At 36.9% G+C, this 21,957-nt stretch overlaps 1 protein-coding gene across 2 annotated transcripts in view; it reads right to left on the bottom strand.

Moving 5' to 3' along the window:
* The window catches only part of LOC150098226 (angiogenic factor with G patch and FHA domains 1-like), a 287,180-nt gene that overhangs the window by 230,483 nt on the left and 34,740 nt on the right, over nucleotides 1–21,957 (bottom strand). For both annotated transcript variants that reach the window (XM_090406375.1, XM_090406374.1), the window contains exons 3-4: nucleotides 16,055–16,101; nucleotides 5,497–5,616 (exon numbers count right to left, since the gene is read on the bottom strand). In XM_090406375.1, coding sequence (XP_090262501.1) covers nucleotides 5,497–5,616; nucleotides 16,055–16,101 — 167 coding nt within the window. The remainder of the gene's footprint in view (nucleotides 1–5,496; nucleotides 5,617–16,054; nucleotides 16,102–21,957) is intronic.

Here is a 21,957-nt window from a genome sequence, read left to right as displayed (position 1 = left end):
ACAGTGATCATGCAGTACTCAGTTGGGAAGTGACTTAGTTTATGAATGTTCCATTCGGAAAAGGTGACATGCTTTACTAGTTCAGTGGAATGGGAAGAATATTGACAGTGCATGGGAAATATTTAATCAATACTTAAATGATGCGATATCAGAATGTCCCGAGAGTTCGAAGAATAAATAGCATAGGAGTCAAATGAATGAGTAATCTTATTAAGCAAGAGATTTGTAAGAAAAGGATGATGTGGAAGGAATACCGTATGCATAAGGATGATGTCTGTTATGAAAATTATAAGCAGCAGGCTAGAATAGTCACAACTGTTGTACGGAAAGCAAAGTCTGAATATGAAAAGAAACTGGTTCTGCGTGCTAATGACAACCCACAAGAATTCTGTTGATATGCTGCAAGTAAAAGAAAGAATGAATATGAAAGAATAACTCTTCTAAATGCAGATGGCATGAGAGTAACAGATGCAGAAGAGGTTGTTCAACTAATGAGGGCCCATTTTGTTAGAAGCTGCTACCACTTCACTGGATGATGAAACTCAGGTGTATGAGGAGGAGTATTAGAGCTGCACAAACTAAATAAGAATTCAGCAATAGGGACTGATAGGATATCAGCACGTGTGCTAAAAGAGTATTCAGCTGAACTGGCTATTCCTTTGACCAGGCTGTTTACCATGAGTCTCAAAACAGGGACGATTCTGAAGAAATGGAAAGAATGGTGGTGCAAAGACCGATGTATCCAACTATCGACCAATTAGAATCTCAGGAGTGGTGGTAAAGATTTTGGAAAAATTAGTCAGGGCTCACATTCAGAAATGGGTTGACAGTGAATCTCTACTTTGCAATGAGCAACATGGATTTACTAAGGGAGGTCATGTTTTAGCAACTTGCTCACATTCTATAAAAATGTTATCAATGAACTTCGACAAGGGGAATGGATATACCATAATACTTTGGGATATTGCTAAGGCTTTTGACAGAATACAGCATGGTAGACTGTTGCATAAATTGGAGAATATGGGTTTCGGTTATAGAATATTAGTGTGAATAACAGGATAGCTGACCAACAGATATCAAAAAGTGGTATACTGGGGATGTGGGTCTGCAAGATTTAAGGTAACCAGTGATATTCCACAAGAATCTGTGGCCACTGTTATTCAATATGTACGTTAATGATATTGAGAAGGATTTGACAAGTTACATACAGCTATTTGCTGATGATGATGTAAAGATAAGTAGGGTAATCAAGAATGCTGCTGATATGCAGTACATGCAAAATTATTTGAATAGGTTGGAATTGTGGACATGGTAAAATGGATGTCAGTTCAATGTCAGTAAAGTCATTCACTATTATGATGTGATTAGATATCCGATGTCATACTATATTGGTGGGATTATGCTAGAAGAAACTGATGAGGCTAGGGATCTTGGAGTGTTAGCAGATAGGAAGTTGAAGTTGAGAGCCCATGTAGCAAAAATTGCATATACAAAAGATAATTGCAATGCTGAAACAAACATTCACATGTAAAGATAAGGATGTTATTTTGCCTCTTTACAAGGCCTTGATAAGATTTCACTTGGACTATTATGCACAGGTCTGGTCTCTGGTTTCTGTAGTGATTTTGATATAACGGAGAGAGTGTAAAGGAGAGTGTTAAAAATGATATAAGGATTGTGGAATACTGATTATGAAGACAGATTGAGAATTTGTGGACTGCAGACACTGGCAAACAGGAGAAAGAGGGGGTGATTGACTGAGACTTACAAACTTCTGAAAGGATCATACAGGATTTCAGTTGATGGAATTTTTTAATTTATGGAGGGTGGGGAGAAGAACAAGAGGACGTTCTTGGAAGCTGAGAATGAAATGCCGCTAAGAAGGGAAATGAGGGCTAGATTTTTCTCTCCCAGAGTGGTGCATGATTGGAATGGATTGCCATTGGATGTTGTGAGTGCAAGCAGTGTGAATGAATTCAAGAATATGTACGATAGCTGGTGCGTGTAGTATGTGGCCTCTCTCGATGAGTCCCTGGAGGTCTCTCTTAATAATAATAATTCCCAGAATGAAAATTATTGTCATAATACAAAGGACAATAAATGTATGAAACAATTCAAATTATGATGAACAAAAGAATTATTTTCACCTGAGTCTCATGACAGTAGCTTGTCCTGTGATGATGATGGTTTCCGAAAAATACGGTTCGGACAAAATATTAGCCACTTAGTAAATATCTTATTTATTACTTAGTGTCTTGGTGTTGTTTAATATCCTAAAATACAGATGGACTTTAAACACCTAAGCTTATCCAAAACAAAGATGTTTAGGTTGGTGAGAAGATTTTACTAGATTAATAGGTAAGGTACTATTCAGAGAGTTCAAAGAGAGAGGGATAGAATGAGAGGCCATTCATGTAAAGTGTACAGTGAGCAAGAAAGAAAGAATTTTTATGTGGAGAGTGGTGAGCAAGTGAAATACATTACTGGAGGATGTATAAATTGATAGGGACTCTCATAACATGTCTACTGACTACCTGGAAGTCAGTTAATAATAATAGTAAAATAAATAAAAATAATATATAAAATTTTCTGAAGATTCATGTAGCTCCTAAAGTTAGATGGAAATGTGTAACTAGCTATGACAGACTTATAAAATAGAATGGAGCATTCCCTAAAAATACCAACAATATTTATTTCATACACCATGCAGTTAACCCGTAACAACTTTTCATTCTCTCCAAAATTTCATACCATTATTGTCACTGCTAGCTTGTCAAATATATTACTTTTTAGTTTTTATTTCTTACTTTTTTTTTTCATAATTCATAGTTTTTATTCTTTGTCTATTAATTCATTTCATTTATATATGTTTAATTCCTGCCTTTATTGGTCCATATCTTCCACATTTTTTTCCAATCTCATATTATTTTTTGCAATTTTAAACTCAGTAAGTATAACTGAAATCATTCCTACCTCAAAGATAAAATTTTGACTCTGAATAGTAAATTTAAATTTCGATGAATTATAATTTTATTAACATATAAAATATGAATATGTAGCTTACTATTGGTATTTTTAGGAGCAGCTACATTCCATTTTATAAGTTCAGCTGGTCATGAATCTAAATGAAAATAACATTTAAATTCTCTTTCTTTCTTCCTGTTGCAGTTTAGAAAAAAATATCAGCAATAACGTAATTTTCCAACAAAAATGCTCCATAATACTATTTATTAGCACAGATTTTATTGTTCACGATACATATAAAGTGCAACAAACATTGCTTTAAAAATATGTGCACAAATTAGGCACAAGCATCAGTAATAGTAATGCATTCTTACTGTTTGTATGAACATTTAAGTTGATAACTAATATTTAAGGAATTGACAGCGTATACTAGAAATATAGATTAAATAAACTTTAATATATACATTCCGATATTTCGGCGAACGTCACGTTGCCATCTTCTTGGGAACTTACTAAAAGACACGTGCACACAAGTACTAATAACAGCAAATGACACTGAAGCTAGGAAGCTAGCGTTTCCTAAAGTCCTGATGGTGCCCCCTGGAGGGCTATATTGGTAGTTCTTGGCCTTTGGGCTGAAGTTCTTCTGATAAAAGTTTCCCAAATTTGGGGCAGTTTCATGCATCCAAATTTGTTGAGGTTTGGCATGTTCCTAAGGGCCGAGGCTGATTCCATGAATAGTCTTTCATACTTGAACTTGCTGCGGTGTATTACTGTGGCTTTCTTCCATCTTATTCTGTGGCGAGTATCCAGAGCGTGGTCTGCAAGCCCAGAGTGGCTGTACTGGTAAAATCGGATGTAATCCTTGTGTTCTGAGATTCTGATATTTGCTGTCCTGCCTGTTTGGCCAAAGTAGGACAGTTTACAGCTGCAAGGGACCTGGTATACACCAGGTAGGTCTAGGGGAAGTGGTTGGTCTTTGGTGGAGCGGATAAGGGATGCCAGTTTTCTATGTGGTCTGTAACAAGTGGTCAAGTCATGTTTTTTTAGGATTTTTTTTATTTTTTCCGAGGTGCCTCTGATGTAGGGAATCGTGATAGATTTAGAGTAATCTTTTTTGTGAAGGGGAGGGGGTGGTGGGTTGTGGATAACTGGGTTAAGTATTTTTTGGATTTTTTGGAGGGGGTAGCCGTTGGCTGAGAAAGTGTCACGGATGTGATTTAGTTCAGTGGTTAGGGCTTGATCATTAGAACAGATTATTTTTGCCCTGTTGAATAATGTTTTAATAACTCCATATTGTTGTGAGGGGGGGGGGATTGTTGGTGAATGTATCTGCCTGTATGGGTGGGTTTTCTATAAACTGAGAAAACCAAGGTTCCATCAGGTTGGTGGGTGACTAGTGTGTCTAGGAAGGGGAGGTTATTGTTTTCCTCTTTTTCCAGGGTGAATTTGATTCTAGGGTGTTGGTTGTTCAAGTGTGTTAGGAAGGAGAGGAGTGAATCCGGGCCATGTGGCCAAATAGCGAAAACATCATCAACGTGGCGAAGCCATATGGTAGGTTTTTGTGGGGCTGAGTTTAAGGCTTTCTCTTCAAACATCTCCATGAAGAAGTTGGCCAAGGGTGGGGAAAGTGGTGAACCCATGGCTGTCCCCTCTATCAAAAAATCCAAAAAATACTTAACCCAGTTATCCACAACCCACCACCCCCTCCCCTTCACAAAAAAGATTACTCTAAATCTATCACGATTCCCTACATCAGAGGCACCTCGGAAAAAATAAAAAAAATCCTAAAAAAACATGACTTGACCACTTGTTACAGACCACATAGAAAACTGGCATCCCTTATCCGCTCCACCAAAGACCAACCACTTCCCCTAGACCTACCTGGTGTATACCAGGTCCCTTGCAGCTGTAAACTGTCCTACTTTGGCCAAACAGGCAGGACAGCAAATATCAGAATCTCAGAACACAAGGATTACATCCGATTTTACCAGTACAGCCACTCTGGGCTTGCAGACCACGCTCTGGATACTCGCCACAGAATAAGATGGAAGAAAGCCACAGTAATACACTGCAGCAAGTTCAAGTATGAAAGACTATTCATGGAATCAGCCTCGGCCCTTAGGAACATGCCAAACCTCAACAAATTTGGATGCATGAAACTGCCCCAAATTTGGGAAACTTTTATCAGAAGAACTTCAGCCCAAAGGCCAAGAACTACCAATATAGCCCGCCAGGGGGCACCATCAGGACTTTAGGAAACGCTAGCTTCATAGCTTCAGTCTCATTTGCTGTTATTAGTACTTGTGTGCACGTGTCTTTTAGTAAGTTCCCAAGAAGATGGCAACGTGACGTTCGCCGAAATATCGGAATGTATATATTAAAGTTTATTTAATCTATATTTCTAGTATACGCTGTCAATTCCTTAAATATTAGTTATCATGTCTAACCAGCGTATAAGCCTCTCAACAAGAATAAGGAAGAACATTTAAGTTATTTACAAATTTTATAACTTAATATAGTCTCACTTACAGGATCATAATAATATCCTGTTTTCACACTGTAATATAAGTGAAGCTCATCATCATATATATAGTCAGATTTTGGTACTGCTTCTTCCAGAGCAGATCGAACTAAATCAGAAACTGTAATCTGAAAAAAAGTAAATAAATAAATAATATGGATATCATAAGACTAGAATTATTTCAGAATATATACTGTATATAAAAATCATTAAAAACTAAGCAGAAAGATTCAAAGAAAGCATAAGTTGAATTTCATGTATGCATTCCTAAATAAACAGTTAATTAAAAAATGGTCTTAAAATTTAATTAGGAAGAAACAGAAACAAAACGTACAATCCTTTTATGAGTATTCATATATCTACCCTACATATATAAAATGGTAAGCCTTTTTATGTCACATTTGTAAGTCACGTTTTTTGAAGCGTTTTGAAACTCAGGGGGGGCTACCCTAAGTGTCGAGTCATCAGAATTCAAGAAGAGCCGGCCTACCAGTCCGGAACTCGGGGGGTTGGGCGCCATTGGTGGTGTGTGTGTGGGGGGGGGGGAAACCACCCCTTTCAGGTCTTCAAAATTTGAGTCATCAGAATTCAAGGAGAATCGGCCTACCAGTCCGGAACTCGGGAGGGTTGGGCGCCATAGGAGGTAGAGGGGCGGAGACCCCCGAATATATACGTATGTCAACTTGGAAGATAAGCTTAAAGAGGTAGGTTATTTATTTATTTCGTGTGCGAACTACAGAAAATATAAGATCATACATATAAATGATTAAAAGCATACATTTAAAGAAATAGACATTAAAAGAATATGGATTAAAAGCATACATTAAAAGACAAAAATGCCACATGCATGAAATATTAAGTAAAAACATAAAATGTCAAATTTCACTCATCCAGTGACTAATATACTTTAAAGCTGTTTTATTACACTGCATTAAATCTTCTCGGGTACATATATTATTAATGTCTATTAGGCAGCATTGCAGAAGATGATCCATGGTTTGTGTTTCACTACATGAGCAGCAGTCATTGTCTGTGTAGCCCCATCTGGTCATATTCTGCTTTGATCTGCCCATTCCGGAACGAAGTCTATTCAATGTCTTCCATCTTTGCCAGTCAAGATGTAAGCCAGAAGGAAGAGATTCGTTTAAGTTCAGAGCCTCTGGAGATTGTTCTTGCCACATTGTTGACCTTGTAGCTTTTATGGAATCAACTAACGGTTCCGCTGAGTGAATAAAACTTTTCCTTGATCTTAGCCTGTTATGTACTGCAACATGTCCATACAAAGGATGCTGTTCATCATTCAGTTGTTGTTTCTGCTCATATCTACTCTGTGTAGTCCTTCTGATGTGAGGAGGTGCAATACAGACAGTGAGTATAGATGGTCAATTTTTGTAGGTTTAAGGCAGCCAGTAATGTGCCGACATGTTTCATTAAGCACCTTATCAATAATTTTGACATGTGATCTTTCCCAAACAGGGCTAGCATACTCGGCTATCGAAAAACAGAGTGGCAGTACAGAGGTGTGCAGTACTTGTGGATTTGCACCCCACCGAGATGATGTTAATCGGTGCAGAATATTATTACGTGTTTGAGTTTTAGCTGCTGTCTTCTCTATGTGTCGCTTATAATTTAGGGTCCTATCTAGTGTAACACCTAGGTGAGTTGGATTTGGATAATTGATCAGTTTCACACCATTTCATTCTATATTCAACTCTCTCCTCGCCTCCCTATTATTGAGATGGAAAAGACACATTTGGGATTTACTGGGATTTGGTTTCAGTTGGCTTTCCTTATAGTAAACTGTAAGGTTTCTAGCTATTGTGTAAGCTGCTTCTCAATGTCATCAAAGGATTTTGCTTGATAAGCTATTGCTCGGTCATCAGCATATAAGAAGGTTCTTGACCATGGATTTATAGGTTGGTCATCAGTATATATATATTGAAGAGGAGGGGAGATAGCACACTTCCCTGAGGTAGACCATTTTTCTGGAACTGGCATCTGCTCTTTTTTCCTTATAAATCAACAAAGAATCTCCTGCTGAACAACGGCGACCTAATATATCTCCACTAACCGATAGCTGTTTGTCATGCTGTAAATTTTGACTATAAGCTTTCTAAGATTTGGTGTGTCATATGCTGCTGTTAAATCTATAAATATAGCTCCTGTTGCTAACCCTCTTTCAAAGCTGTCCTCAGTAAACTGTGTTAAGTTTAATACTTGTCCAGTGCATGATCTTCCTGTTCTAAATCCTGCCATTCTTTTATTAGCACTTTCTCTATTTCTGGACTTAGTCTGTTCAAGATTAACCTCTCATACAGCTTCAGTGTTGTGCATAGGAGAGCTATAGGCTTGTAGCTCTTTGGATCCTCAGCAGGTTTACCCGGTTTCAGGATAGGTATTACTTTTGTTTGCCCCCATACGCTGGGTATTTTAGCAAATTTCCAACGAAAGTTGAAAAATTCTAACAACCACTCTGTTGCCTTTTTTCTCAGATTCCTTAGTATCTCATTTCTGATGTCATCTATACCGGCAGCTTTTCCTGGTTTTAAGGCTTTCAGGGCATTTTCTAGTTTCTCTTTAGTAAATGGTGCTTCGAAGAGATTATTTTCTGAATCCCTAACTTTTTTAATATAATCTTTAGGTATTTTTCCTTCTATACTTTTAATTCTCTGCCCATTGTTGATTTCTTTTTTTCAGACACTGTTGTTCCTCTGCTGCATCAATTGTTTCTGATGAAAATGGATCTTTATAATATAGGTCACAATATCTTTCATATATTTTCACATTGTGCTCTGTAAAACCTGGAATGTAACATGTTCTACAAACTCTTGGGATGTGCCTGGTAGCAGAACGTCTAATAGCTTTCATGAACTTTCCATAATTTTCTGGTCTGGGTGAAATGTTGGTCAGGTTTATGTCTAATTCTCTTGAGAACTGTTCCCAGTTAGCTTTTTTTAAAATTAAACTGTCTTCTAAGTGTCTCCTTAAGTCAGACTGGTAGGAAAACTTACAGCATTATTGGCCTATGTTGTGAACTTGGGATTGGTGCAAGTATCTGTTTAGTGCACAGATTAGCTATTCTATTACTAACAAATCCAAGGTCTGGGTAATAACTTCTTTTCCATCTTCCACTGTTAAATGATGATGGCTGTTTAGGATCGTGTATAAGATTCATTTGATTACTTTCAGCCCACTGTTCAACTAACTACTCTCCATCCTCATTTGTTTCACTATAACCCCACTGTGTGCTATGACTGTTAAAGTTGCCTGTAATAATAACAGATTTCCTTTGTGTCAAGTACTGGGACATTTCAAATGCAAAGACTATACTAGGTGGCTTATATACTGAGAAAACACTGATGTTATCCAGATCTATTCCAAGGATTTCTCTGTTATTTTGGTTTGTGATTAGGCATCTGTAACCTGGAGCTCCTTCTGAGTGAAGATATCACTTCCATACTTTTCATGTGGTATTTCTTTTATGAGCTTCATTTAAACAATTTTAAGTCTGATTTGTTGAGTCCTTTGTGTGTCTCCCATAGACATAAAATATCACATTTTTGTTCTTTACACATTTTTGCAATAAGATCTTTTACAGAGGAGAGACAGTCTGCTACCAGGCACATTCCAAGAGGATGTAGAACATGTTACATTCCAGGTTTTACAGAGCACAACGTGGAAATATATGAAAGATATTGTGACTTATAGGATAAAGATCCATTTTGTAGGTAGGGTCACATGAATGAACATATAAACATACTACTCTATGTTGAAATAACTACTGGAATTCTATGTTTCACTTAATGAAACAGAGGAGACCTTTGATTAGATAAGGGAAATAGCTATACCATAATACTGCTAGACAGAGTAAAAGCATTTAGTAAGATACTGCTGAAAATCCTATCATATAAATTAGAACAAACAAGGATGGATAGCTGGTGATATGGATAAGAGGACGGCTGATGACCAATATCAGAAAATAATATATGGTAGAGCAGAAGGAAGGAGAAGGCACGTGAACAGCGGTGTGCCACTGAGCTCTATACTTGGACTGCTGTTGTTCAATTTTTACATTAATGAATTCAGGGGAAATGTCCAGTTATCTGCCAATGCAGCTAAAATGAGGATAGCAACAGTTATTAAGGTGACGTAGAAAGGTCCTATAGGGTGATTTAAACAGACTGGCTGTTTGAAAAATGGATAATGGTTTCCATTTTTTTTATCCATTACCTGTACATGCCTTTATCATCCTTACACTTTGTCACATTGAACTGGAAACCATTTTTTTTCTCAAACAGCCAGTCTGTTTAAATCACCCAACAGGACCTTTCTACATCACTGAGTATTCAGGTCACATTATCGGTATTTGCAATGTACCATCTATGATGCACCAAACACAGATATAGTTGATATGCAAATATACTCCCGACATTCTTAAGGATGTGTGTATAAAGGCAAATGGAGGCCTGCCACCATTTACTGCATGTTAGAATGGAATCCAGAGAGAACCTCAGTGACTTTGAAAGGGGCATGATTGTTGAAGACAGGCTGGCAGGTGCATCTATGACCAGAACAGCTGAAATTGCACATGTTAGTTGAGGAACAGTCTCTAAGGTTATGTCAGCAGGATAGCCGACAGGACAAACATCATCAGCAAAATGCAATAGTGGACGAAAGCACTTACTTCAAGAGATGGATGTTCGAGCATTAGTGTGCAGTACCAAGAAAAATAGGCAGGCTACTGCTGAGCAACTGTGTGGAAAATTCAACACTGGCCATGAGAAACCCATTTCAATAAAAACTCTGCACCAGAAACTACACAGAGTTGTATATCACGGTCAGGTTGCCTTACTAAGCCTTTGATCACTACCATCAACTCATGTCATTGCATCCAATGGTGCAAAGATCACAGACAGTGGAGTGCAGGGATGTGATATGGTCTGATGAATCCATGTTCATTCACACTTTTTGCTGCAAATGAACGAATATGTGTGCGTGATCAGCCAAAGGAAGCTTACCAGCCAGAGTGCTTGTTTCCAACTGTGAAATGTTTTGGTAGTTCTGTAATGGTCTGGGGTGCATTTTTATGACATGGTATGGGTCCATTTGTATTGGAAGGCAAAGTGGATGCTGAACGTTATCTTTCAATTATAAATTTTCATCCCATGTTGACATAATTTTTTCTTATGCAGCCAGCCACAATTCAACAGTATAATGCTCCCATTCATAGAGCAAACGTGGTCAACAAGTGGTTTGCAGAACATGATGGCGAGGTGTCCTGTCTGTCATGGTCATCCCAATCACTAGACTTAAATCCTATAGAACATTTTGGAGTGAGCTCTCAGGCAACGTGTCCAACCTCCAAAAAACAAAGGAGAATTGATCCCATTTCTGTTGGAAAAATGGTGTAAAATTCTTCCTGTTGAGTTCCAAGTACTAACAGAGCCTCTTCCTCAAAAAATCCAGGCTGTACTAGATGTCCACAGCATGTGGACATCTAGTACAGCATTGAAACATGTCACTGTTTCCATTTATTTTTTCTTCATTACCTGTATATGCACTGGACTGCAAGAAACTAATGAGGCTACGAATTTGAATGTTACAGTGGACAGGAAGTTCTGAGGAGATACTGCAGAATGTGCAAAAGAGATCAAAGGATCATTTGAACGTTAAGAAACAGACAAGTAGAGATAAGGAAGTTATCATCCCTCTTGATAATTTTGGTATGACCATATCTGAACTACCATACACAGATTTGATTGCTTGGGTTTCTTGGATAGGATCTAGAGGCAGTCGGCAAAAATAAATAGTGAGTGATAAGGTATGGAGATTACAAAGCAATTAATAAAGACTATTTCAACTAGGTATGAAAAATATGATTTTTTTTTATTAGATATGAAATTTCATACACTACATTCACTAAAACGATATTTTTCTTTGAAAATGGCTGACCAGGAAGGGGGTTTCTTTAAAGTAAATACCAAATTTTGAAAGTGTTAACTGCCCATGTGTCAATTGCTGGGTAGTCAATAGTGATTTGTTTTATATACAGGAAATCAAATTTCTGATCAAAGGGAAATACAGGAGATTGTATAGAGATTCAGAAAACAATGCTTAGTCTTTCTGTATTTAGAGGGCTGAGATGTTCTAATGTAATTTGGCAACAACATGAAAATTTTTGGTAAATGTGCATGGCAGACCATAATTGATTGTATATTTAAACATGGCTTACAACTTACATGGGCACAAATGTGATGAGCTCACAGGAATTTAATCGCTTCTTGAATTCTAGCAAACCTAGGGATAATTTGTGAATCATGTCATTTTTCAGGAAAGAAAATCCATGCATGAAGTTTATCTTGCTGAACAGAGGGCTTCCTTTTACCACCCTTTTTGTTAATGTCTTCCCTATGAAAGTAAAAGACTTCAGAGATACTTGTAACAGATAATGCAAACCTTTAAAACTATTCCTTCTCATTCTTCCAAAAGAAAATATATTACCAAAAAGACTAGTAAATTAGGCAAGCCTATAGTTCAGTAATATGCAAGAAACTATAATAAATCAAGCAAGCCCACAATTCAGCAAAATCAGACTCAGACTTCCTTGACCTGCCAAATGAGATTGTGGCAAAAATATGCACACCATCAATGAATTACAACAGAACATCTCAGAAGCTCTAAATACAGGAAAACTAAATGTTATTCTACAGATCTCTAAACAATCTTGTGAATTACTTAAAGAAAAAGCACGCATTCTTCTTCAATATCTTTAAAGCTGATTAACACTGTCTACCACCTAAAGAATTTCATGAGCAGTAATCTGAATTCATAATGGGATTCAAACTATTGGTTGGAGAGCAAAGATAGTATCCACTTGGCTAACAAAGTTGGCTTTTGAATAGTTTTGAACTGTGCATTCTTTCAATGTGTTTGATCCATTCCATTTTTCTAGTTGTAGACTTTTTCTATTATTGAGACAATTTTAAGTTCCTTATGTAAGTCTATACTGAAACAAACTCCAACTCAAAGTTCAGCAAAGTTCAACAATAGGCACCATCAATCTCAGAGGTATCAATGGAAGAGAAGTTGAACTTGCAGAAAAATTAGTGAAGCACCACAGTGACAATAATGGTGTAACCAAAACAAAGACAAAAACAGATGGTGTTCTTAAATAACAAATACAAATTGTTTTATTTGGGAAATAATGATTACAGAAAGGAAGGCGTAGCTATAACATTCAACACAAAAATCCAAATATTCAAACCCAATATGTTATTCAGGATTGAACCTCATCTGCACCCCCCCCCATGACTATATCTCACCTAATCTTTCCATATTACATCATGCATGTTGCCTTTTGCAAGAAGGTAGGACTTGCGCACTTGTCAGATCTGACATGTCAAAGGTTACTGGACCTGGAATTGTCTTTATATGATCAACATTGACTCAAGATTTCCTTGCCTCACTTTGCTGCCTCTACCACTCTCCTAACTCTGATGATTTCACTGACCTATTTGATTATTTAATTCTGAAAGTCAGTTGTATACAGTCTAACATCCCTAGCAATGAGATAATCTTCCCTGAAGATTTCAATGCTCATCACTCATACTGGCTTCCCTTTTCTAACTTCAAAGACCAAGTTAGAAGAAAAGCTGAACTATTCATTATCAGTAATGATTTAACATAAACCGTTCACCAACCACCAGCATTCCACATAATCATCATTCTCTCAATATCATGAACCTTTTCTTACCCAGCTCTTTGTCAAAATATGTTTCCTCCTATGTGTCCTCTCCTCCTTCCAATCTATGATCCCATAGTTGAAATCCCCCATAATAATTACCAGCCATCCACTCATTGAGCCTATCTGTCGATGCATAATATCCCCATCATCTTTTCTATTCCCTGGTCTATAGCAGCAGCATCTGACTGTATATTTTGTTCTGCTGGCCTCTATCTCACACCAGATAGCCTCAAAAAAGTGCTATTTTCACTGGCCTACAGTTGAACTATGAGGTAGGTTCCAAAAGTTTCTAGCTTGACAGTAGGTTCCAAAAGTTTCTGGACAATTTTAAAACACTATGTATGATAGATAGCACCATCTATGGGGAGGTTAGTGTATCAGTTTCAACTCTCTACCTGCATCATTCAGTTGGAAGCACTTGTTTGACTAACATATAGCATGCTAAGTGGCTGTTATGTTAAAAATTAAGTACCACACTGTAATTAATTTTTTCACCAAATTAGAGCTTTCTCCAAGTGCTATCAAACAGCAGGATGGTGTTTATGGGGAAGCTTCTCCTTCATATTCCACTGTGAAGGAATGGGCTAAACAGGTTAGCCTAGGAAGAGAGAGCATCGAAGATGATCCTCATGATGGTCGGCCTGTGGAAGTAATGACTGAGGAAAATATCTCTCTTGTTGAGGAAGGAACTGCTCAATGACAGACAGTTGAAGCTCAAAGAAATCTCAGCAAGGTTAGAGCTTTTTTTCTATAACAACCATCTTTTTTGCATCGTTTATGTGAAACTTCACTTGACAAAGGTCAGTGCAAGGTGGGTGCCCTGACTTCTCTCTTTAATTCAGAAGGAGCATCATATGATCTGTTCCTGCAAGTTTCTAGAGCGCTGCAAAGGGAATCAGAGAGAAGTGCTGGAATCCATTGTCACTGGGGATGAAACCATGGTCCTTCATTATGATCCTCTTTCCAAAAGAGAATTCATGGAGTGGTGCAAACACTGCTGAGAAAAGCCAAGGTCACTCAGTCCACCAAGAAGATCATGGAAACAATCTTTTGGAATTGTCAGGGAATTCTATTGATTGACTTCAAGGAAAGAAATACCACCACGAATTCAGAATATTATGCTTCACTCCTGCACAAACTGTGTGACGCCATAAAGGAGAAGAGACAAGGAATGTTGAGTCATGGTGTTTGCCTGCTTCACAACAATGCTCCAGTCCATATGGCTACTGTTGCACAGGCTGCAGTGAAGGACTATAGTTTCCAAGAGGCTGAACACTCACCCACCCACCCTACAGCCCAGATCTAGCATCCAGTGACTACTACCTCTTCTCAAAACTGAAGAAAGACCTTCAAGGAAGAAAATCTGCAGATGACAATGAGGTGGAAGATGCAGTTTTAGGCTTTCTTGCAGACAAAAGTACAGACTATTTTTTCAAGGGCATAGAAATGGTAATTCAAAGATGTGAAAAGTGTGTTGAAGTGTGTGTGAAGTAAAGGGAGATTATGTTGAAAAGTGACACAGTTGTTTTCTTTCTATCACCTCTAAAAGTTAGGCAGGCCAGAAACTTGTGGAACAGAACACCCTCGTATTAATTTCTTTGGCTATAGTTCATTGGTCGTCGTCATTAACACTCCTCCTCCCATTCTTTTCTTTCTATCCTCCCTGAACACAATATATCCTTCACATTCTATCCCACTAATTATATCATCAAACGTGATCATAGTCTATGCCAAAAATTTCTCCCCTTTGTTCTGAATTCTCTGGGCATTAGGACATAAATGCAAAAGCCCCTTAGGCCCATCCCTATCCTGATGCTTTATACTAACTATTCCATTCTGGTTTGTTACCACTGGTACTAACTTAGATATTTTATACACATTCTTACACTTAACTGCCTCAATGATGTCTGCACATTCACTCAACAGCTTCCCCCAATAAAAGCTCTAGTTTCCCTGATTTAGCACATCCACTTTCACCCCATTCAACAACACTTTTTCCAGACTCTAAACACCAAATCTATTTAGATGTAAATCATCCTTCTTGCATAAGTCCTTTAACCCATCAAACTCACTCTACACTACTCCTCTTGCATAACCTATAAGTTGAGTCATTCGCTATTATGGCCCTCCTCCTCAGCTCTACTCTGTCATACTGCAACAACAGACTCACTATCTTAACTCTCTCACTCTTTTCTTTTGCTACTTCCAGTAATTCTTTCATGTCCTCTCTCATGTCATAATTTTCTCCTTTCAAATCATTCATTCCAGCCAAAACAATCAACTCTTTCACTTTAACCTTTTGTGCTCTAATAGCCTCACTAACATCATTAATTTTTGCACCTGGAAAGCACGATTTTGTCAATCTCTCGCAAATCACACCTCTTATGATAGAATTGCCGTACAAGACTTGCTCCTTGATTTTTCCTATTCTCTTAGTGAAACACTTATTTCTCTTATCTCTCACTTCATTCTTTCTGATATCAGCTTACCCACTCTCCAGACATTTCTGCATTTGTAGAAACTCCTGCTTTGTCTTGCGTGACCAAGCTATCTCCCTCATTACAGCCAATTCTTCACATGCATCATACTACTATTCTTTTGATCAACACTTGTATTTATCCCTCTTTCTGATCTTGTTCATTCCTCTTCTGATTTCTGTGGGTTTACCATGCATTATATTTTTGTAATGCTTCTTGTGTGAGAATTATTGTTAAATGGAATAGTAATATCTTAAACTGGACAAAAAATATAATATCTTAAGAGAAAGTGAACACACTTGATATTATATGCTACAAACTATAACAAACTACAAAAATACTTACTTCAGTGCCTTCTGGTAATTTCCAATCTTCTGCTGAACCAAATGAGTCTAAAATGAATCAAATTTATTAATTATTTTAAATTAACTTTTTGGCTCTAGAAAAAGTAACTGTTAATATCTGACAATATACTAGACTTATTCAGAGTGGCCCATGAGTCACAAAGGGGTTTAAAATGTGGATAACTTTTTTATATTATTAATTTTTTCATTTTTTTAAAGTATTTTAAAGAACATTTGGGAAATTAATCATGGAAAATTTCACAACCCAACAACAAACCAAAAATGTGCAATTTTATGGAACTGCTAAGGCACATTTTTAGTGAGCGAATATTTCATGAAGACCTGAAATTAATTGGCCATCACATTCTCCAGCTGTGACAGCTCCAGACTTCTTCCTATAGAGTTACCTGAAAGAAAAGGTGTATGTGAATCAGACAATTCAACAATCCAATAAATGAAACACTCAGCACCAGTGGAGATAATACATCAAACTGCAAGTAATAGGATTACCAAAGAGTTGCTAGAGGGCCATTTAATAAAAATCCAATGAAATTTTGCTGCTGATTTTTATAATAAATTGGTGATTTGGATTTTGGTGTAATTTTGTTTATTTTTCATAGCTTAGCATAATGTTGTTTCTTTTACTATTTTTTGAAGCTTGTGGAAAATGATGACAAAATGGCAGTACAAATGACATCTGCACATTGCCAGTGCAAAAAGCAAATGTAATTAACAGATAGACTTTTTGAGAATGATTTGTTGTTGTGAATGCAACATGTAGTGGGAATGAAGAAACTGACAGATAGTGTATATGCCAGGATGAAAGACTTGAAAAATCAGTTGATCAGAATGAGAAGTGAGGTTAAAAATATGCATAGTGAGATGAGAAGGTTGTGGATAAAAATGAAAGAGTGCAAAATGTTAGGATGAAAGAAAGCAGAGAAAAGAGGTATGAATGATTTGAGAATAGTGATGCATGGATATTCCATTATTAGAGGTGTGGTAAATAAGAGATTTCATAAGATGTTTTCAAGGAGTAAGAATTAGCAGGATAATTCATGTGCTAGATATGAGAAGTAGAAGAGAAAGTGAGTTGATAGTGGTTGCTGGAACAAACAACTTGCTTGGATAAAAGGAGAATGTGAGGATGGATATCAGGAGGTCACTGAAGAAAGTGAAAGATAACAGCGTGGTTGTAAAGTTAGTCTGTGCTGTCGAGTGGAGTTTGTAAATGTGTGGGATGCAGTCGAGGGAAGGATGGAAATGTACAAAAGTGATGGGCTGCATTTAAATGGATATGGATGTATCAGTTAGAGATTGCTGCAAAGAGCAGCAATGTGAGCAAAAGAGTGCAGGAAGTAAGAGGTGAAGCAAACAATCAGGAGAGCGGTACTGGTGAGACTGAAGTTGTTGTAAATGAGAATAGTACTAGTGTGAGAGATAATTATGACAAAACAAGAATGCAAAATGAAAAGATGAACAGGGAACCCCCCCCCCTTATCTGCATGTTCACTATCCGCAGTTTCAGTCAATCCTGGTCTGAAAATATTAAAGGGAAAATTCCAGAAATAAACAATTTATAATTATATTAGCAAAGTGGATATTAGATCCAACATTATTTCAAAGCCGAATGTTTGTAGAAACTATGAAAGTTTTGTAAGTTGACCTGAGAGCTTACGAGAATACAATCCTTGGATCCCCGAGTTGCCTTAGCTTACTCGTGGCAGAGGATTCTCGTAAGCTCTTGGGTCAACTTACAAAACTTTCATAGTTTCTACAAACATTTAGCTTTGAAATAATGTTGGATCTAATATCCATTTTCCTGATGTAATTTTACATCTCCGAAATGTAGCCATATGACTCTTTCTTTTAGTAATAGAAAATTCATAAGTTTTAAATTGTGCACCATTCTGAGTAGTTCTCGGTTATCAGATCGACTGTCACGGTACTGCATGCTTGTGTTCAAGTAACCCTTATTTTACTTAATAATGGCCCCAAAGCGCAAGAATAGTGATGCTGGCAAATCAGATATGCCAAAGAGAAGTTGTCAAGTACTCTCCTTTAAGTGAAAAAAGTAAAAGTTCTTGAATTCATAAAATAATAAATAAATAATAATAAAATACATCTGCTGAGGTTGCTAAGATTCCATTCACATTCAGATAACCTTTATTACAGTATGTTGTTATAACTGTTCTTTTTTATTATTAGTTATTGTTGTTAAGCTGTTACTGTGCCTAATTTATAAATTAAACTTTATCATAGGTGTGTATGTATAGAAAAAAACATAGTAAATATAGGGGGTTCGATACTATCCATGGGGTGTCTCGGAATGTATCCCCCCCCCCTTGCCACATGGGGATGCGTTCCAAAGACTACTGTAGTAGTCTTTGGAATGTATCTATTTGAAATGTATATATGAGTATGGTCGGCACAGGAGTGGGATGGTGTGAGATGTAAGAGATGTAGTTGAATCTGTGGAGACAGACAGGGTAAGTGGTGATAAAAGTCTTTGGAAATGGTTAGGTGTGGGGAAATCACAACCAACAAGTGACATGGGCAAAACTGGTTATAGACCTAAAAGTGAACTGCTGCATTTATTTACAAATGGCAAGAGCATCAGAAATAAGGGAGATGAAATCGTTTTGCTGATTAAGTTTAATTCACCCAAAAATTGTTGGTATAAGTGAAGCATGACTGAATAAGGATGATCTTGATGGGAATAGAAACAGAAGGATATGATGTTTTTTGTGAGGATAGAAAGGATGAGAAAGGAGATGGAGCGCTTTTAATGATAGCAGGCAAATTATGTTTGCACAAAGTGGCAGTGGTTTTTGAATCAGTATGGTGTGAAGTGGAGGTAGACAGGAAGAGATATTTAGTCAGATGTGCAATAGGTCAGGAAACGTGGTGATAAGAAATGTATAAGCAAGTTGGGTTAGTGAACAAAGGAAGGGTGATCATTATGGTTGATTTTAATTATGGTAATATAGACTGGATGGAGAGATGGCATCTGGTATATAGAAAATGAATTTTGTGAGTTCTTGAGAGACAACTATCATAGGCAGCATATAAGGGAAGGTACATGAGGATCGAGTCTTAGAACTAATCATTTCATCTAAGGATGCAATTGTGTGGGGAGGTGTCACATTTCTCCCAAAAACTATTAGTGCCATTTCCCTCAAAATCCTCTGCCTCTGAAAGAACACAACTCATCACTTATCATAAGCAATACATCACCACCGTGCTTGCAATCCTATCCTGCCAAAATATGCTATACTATTCTACTTCTATTCCTATCAGTACACCATCTTCCCTCAACCATATCTTACTGATCCCAATAATCTTCAGACAAGCTGAGGTTATCATCAACCATCAACTGATCTTTATTCTGCATACTCCTGGCATTTGTATGAAGAAGCAATGTCATGCTGTCAGTTCTTCTATACCTCTCATTATTCCCTCCAGACTCCAATGGATGCATTACACACCATGTGTTCCCCCCCCCTTCTTCCAAGTGACTATTCCCACAAGAGACCAACCCTACTACCATCCACCCTGATAACTCTTTCCCTGCAAGAATACTCTCACTTGCCCAGAGAACAAAATTCTCTCTAGATGCCTATGTCGTTCCTCATTCAAATGCAGGCCATCTCTCGCATACAGTTCTCTTCTATCCTCAAATACACTTCAGGCATTCATACAATCTAAGCATCTCTTTCAACACATTCTAGCTATCATATCATATCATTCATTATTCATGACACTTTTCTCCTCAGCTCTGCATTATCATACATGGGTATGTTACCCTGATCACTGTTCTGTCATACAATCTCAAACATTAACCTCAGATCTCTCACCACCCAATTCACACTGCCTCTCAAGTCATTTGTACCCACCATTGCAATCATCTCATCCACAATTTCACATCACTTAATTACCACAATCACGTATATCATTCCTCCAAGCAAACATTTCTCTGGCATTCTATTCTGCATTCCACAGATCATCAAATCTCCATACATTTATATATAAAAATAGATTTTGCACTCTTATATCTGCTCTATTTTACTCTTCAATACGAAATTCATTTTTATCCTGCTTAAAACTAAATAGTGATCACTTCCTATTTCAAATCTTCTGTTGTGTCCTGAACTAGTGTGAAGATATCCCTTTCAACAATAACACAATGTGACTGTTCTTACTTTTTGTGTTCTCTCTCTCTCTCTGTGTATTTATGTTGAAACATGGTATATGCAACATCAACTTTCTTGAAAAAAATTTTCCAGAAACTCTAGCATCTTGGGTTTCCCAGAACTTATGTGTCCAGAAGTGAATAATAGATAATAAAATATATGCTAACAGAAAAGGAGAACATAAAAAAAAATATGCAAAATGGTGGTGTGGTGGCAGGAGCTGAAGTGACCACAACTAGACGATTATAATCATTTTGTATCTAGAAACACGATTCTTAACTTTTTTTTCTAGTGAGAGTTCAAAGGAGATATTTTCTGATTGATTTGATCAGATGTGTTCAATTCCCAAAATGTGTCACTTAATGATAAAGGTACAACTTGACTGTGATTAAATTATTTAAGGCTATTTGATTTTTGATGTTTTCTGATAAAATCAACAAGTAACATTTCAAAAATGTGTAATATTCATTAGTCATCTCATTGGATAAGTCCATTAATTTTAATCATTTGTATTCTTTCTTTTAGAAAATTTTTAGTGATTTTTCTTGCATAACCTGCTCATGCATAATTATTCATACTCTATGAGGTGCAATCTCATTACTTTGAGCGTCATGTATGACATATGACCATACAATATTAACTTTCAAAATGCATTAGTAAGCACTTCGTGGCTTGCTTGTTTTGAATCTCAAGGCCCAATCTCAATCTAGATCACCTTTTATCTTTTTGGTAATAATATAGTACAGCAAGTGCCTACTTACTACAATTAACTGGGAAGACTGAAAAATAAAAGTTGCAGGAAGCAAATTCCATAATCAGTAAACAACTAAGACTATTTTTTTTTTTTTATTAAATTAAATAAATGTTGCTTTCTGTTGTTACTATAACATTACAGTATACAGATAGTGGTCTAGAACATGTAAAAACATCACAAATGCATGTAAAAACATGGATTTGTAATGTTTTCTTTTTTAAGAAAATAGGTACATTTAAAATAAACACAACTGCAAATTCCATTTCTAAAAAAAATTAAACATAAATTTTTTTTTTAAATTTTCTGTTCAAAAAAAAAAAAAAAAAACCTATCCATAACATTTTAATAATAAAAAATGAGTGGTTAGCATATCCAGTCTCCAGCCAAAAGGCTGCAGGTTCAAATCCCGCTGTGGGCATAGTTGTTTGTAAAGATACTAGTTGTGGTGGGCAGTAGATGGTGCTGGTGTAGAGGATGATGGTAGTTTTCCCCAAAACATGCACATTTATTTGTACTGTATGAGGTGCAATCTCATTATTTCGAGTATCATATATGGCACGTGACATTACAATGTTTTATTCTCTTCACTTTAATCATTTCTGCCAACACATCTGTAACTTTTTCACATCATTCACAAGCCAGGGGGACAAGTTATCATCCCTCTAATATCTGTGAAAGGGACACTTATGATTCTGTACATCATCTTCATTGACTCACTCTTTCTAACTTTGCATCACTGGCAAACAACTGAATATTTCCCCTAAGATCATTTCCTAGATCACTGACATACAAAATAAACAGCAGTAGATCAAATACTGAGCTCTGTAGCACACCACAAGTCACCCCCTGCCTTCTCCTTGAATCAATTCTCCCATATACAGTCATCTCTCGACTTATGTCCATTCGAAGATACGTTCGTGATCCCATAAGGGAATAAATAACATTTTCGGCTATACT

The sequence above is a fragment of the Typopeltis vanoorti genome, chromosome 16 (assembly GCF_054136105.1).
Source record: "Typopeltis vanoorti isolate ZY-2024b chromosome 16, IOZ_Tvanoo_1.0, whole genome shotgun sequence".
NCBI lineage: Eukaryota > Metazoa > Arthropoda > Arachnida > Uropygi > Thelyphonidae > Typopeltis > Typopeltis vanoorti.
The sequence above is the reverse complement of the archived record's forward strand: the minus strand, read 5'-3'. Positions and strand labels throughout refer to the sequence as shown.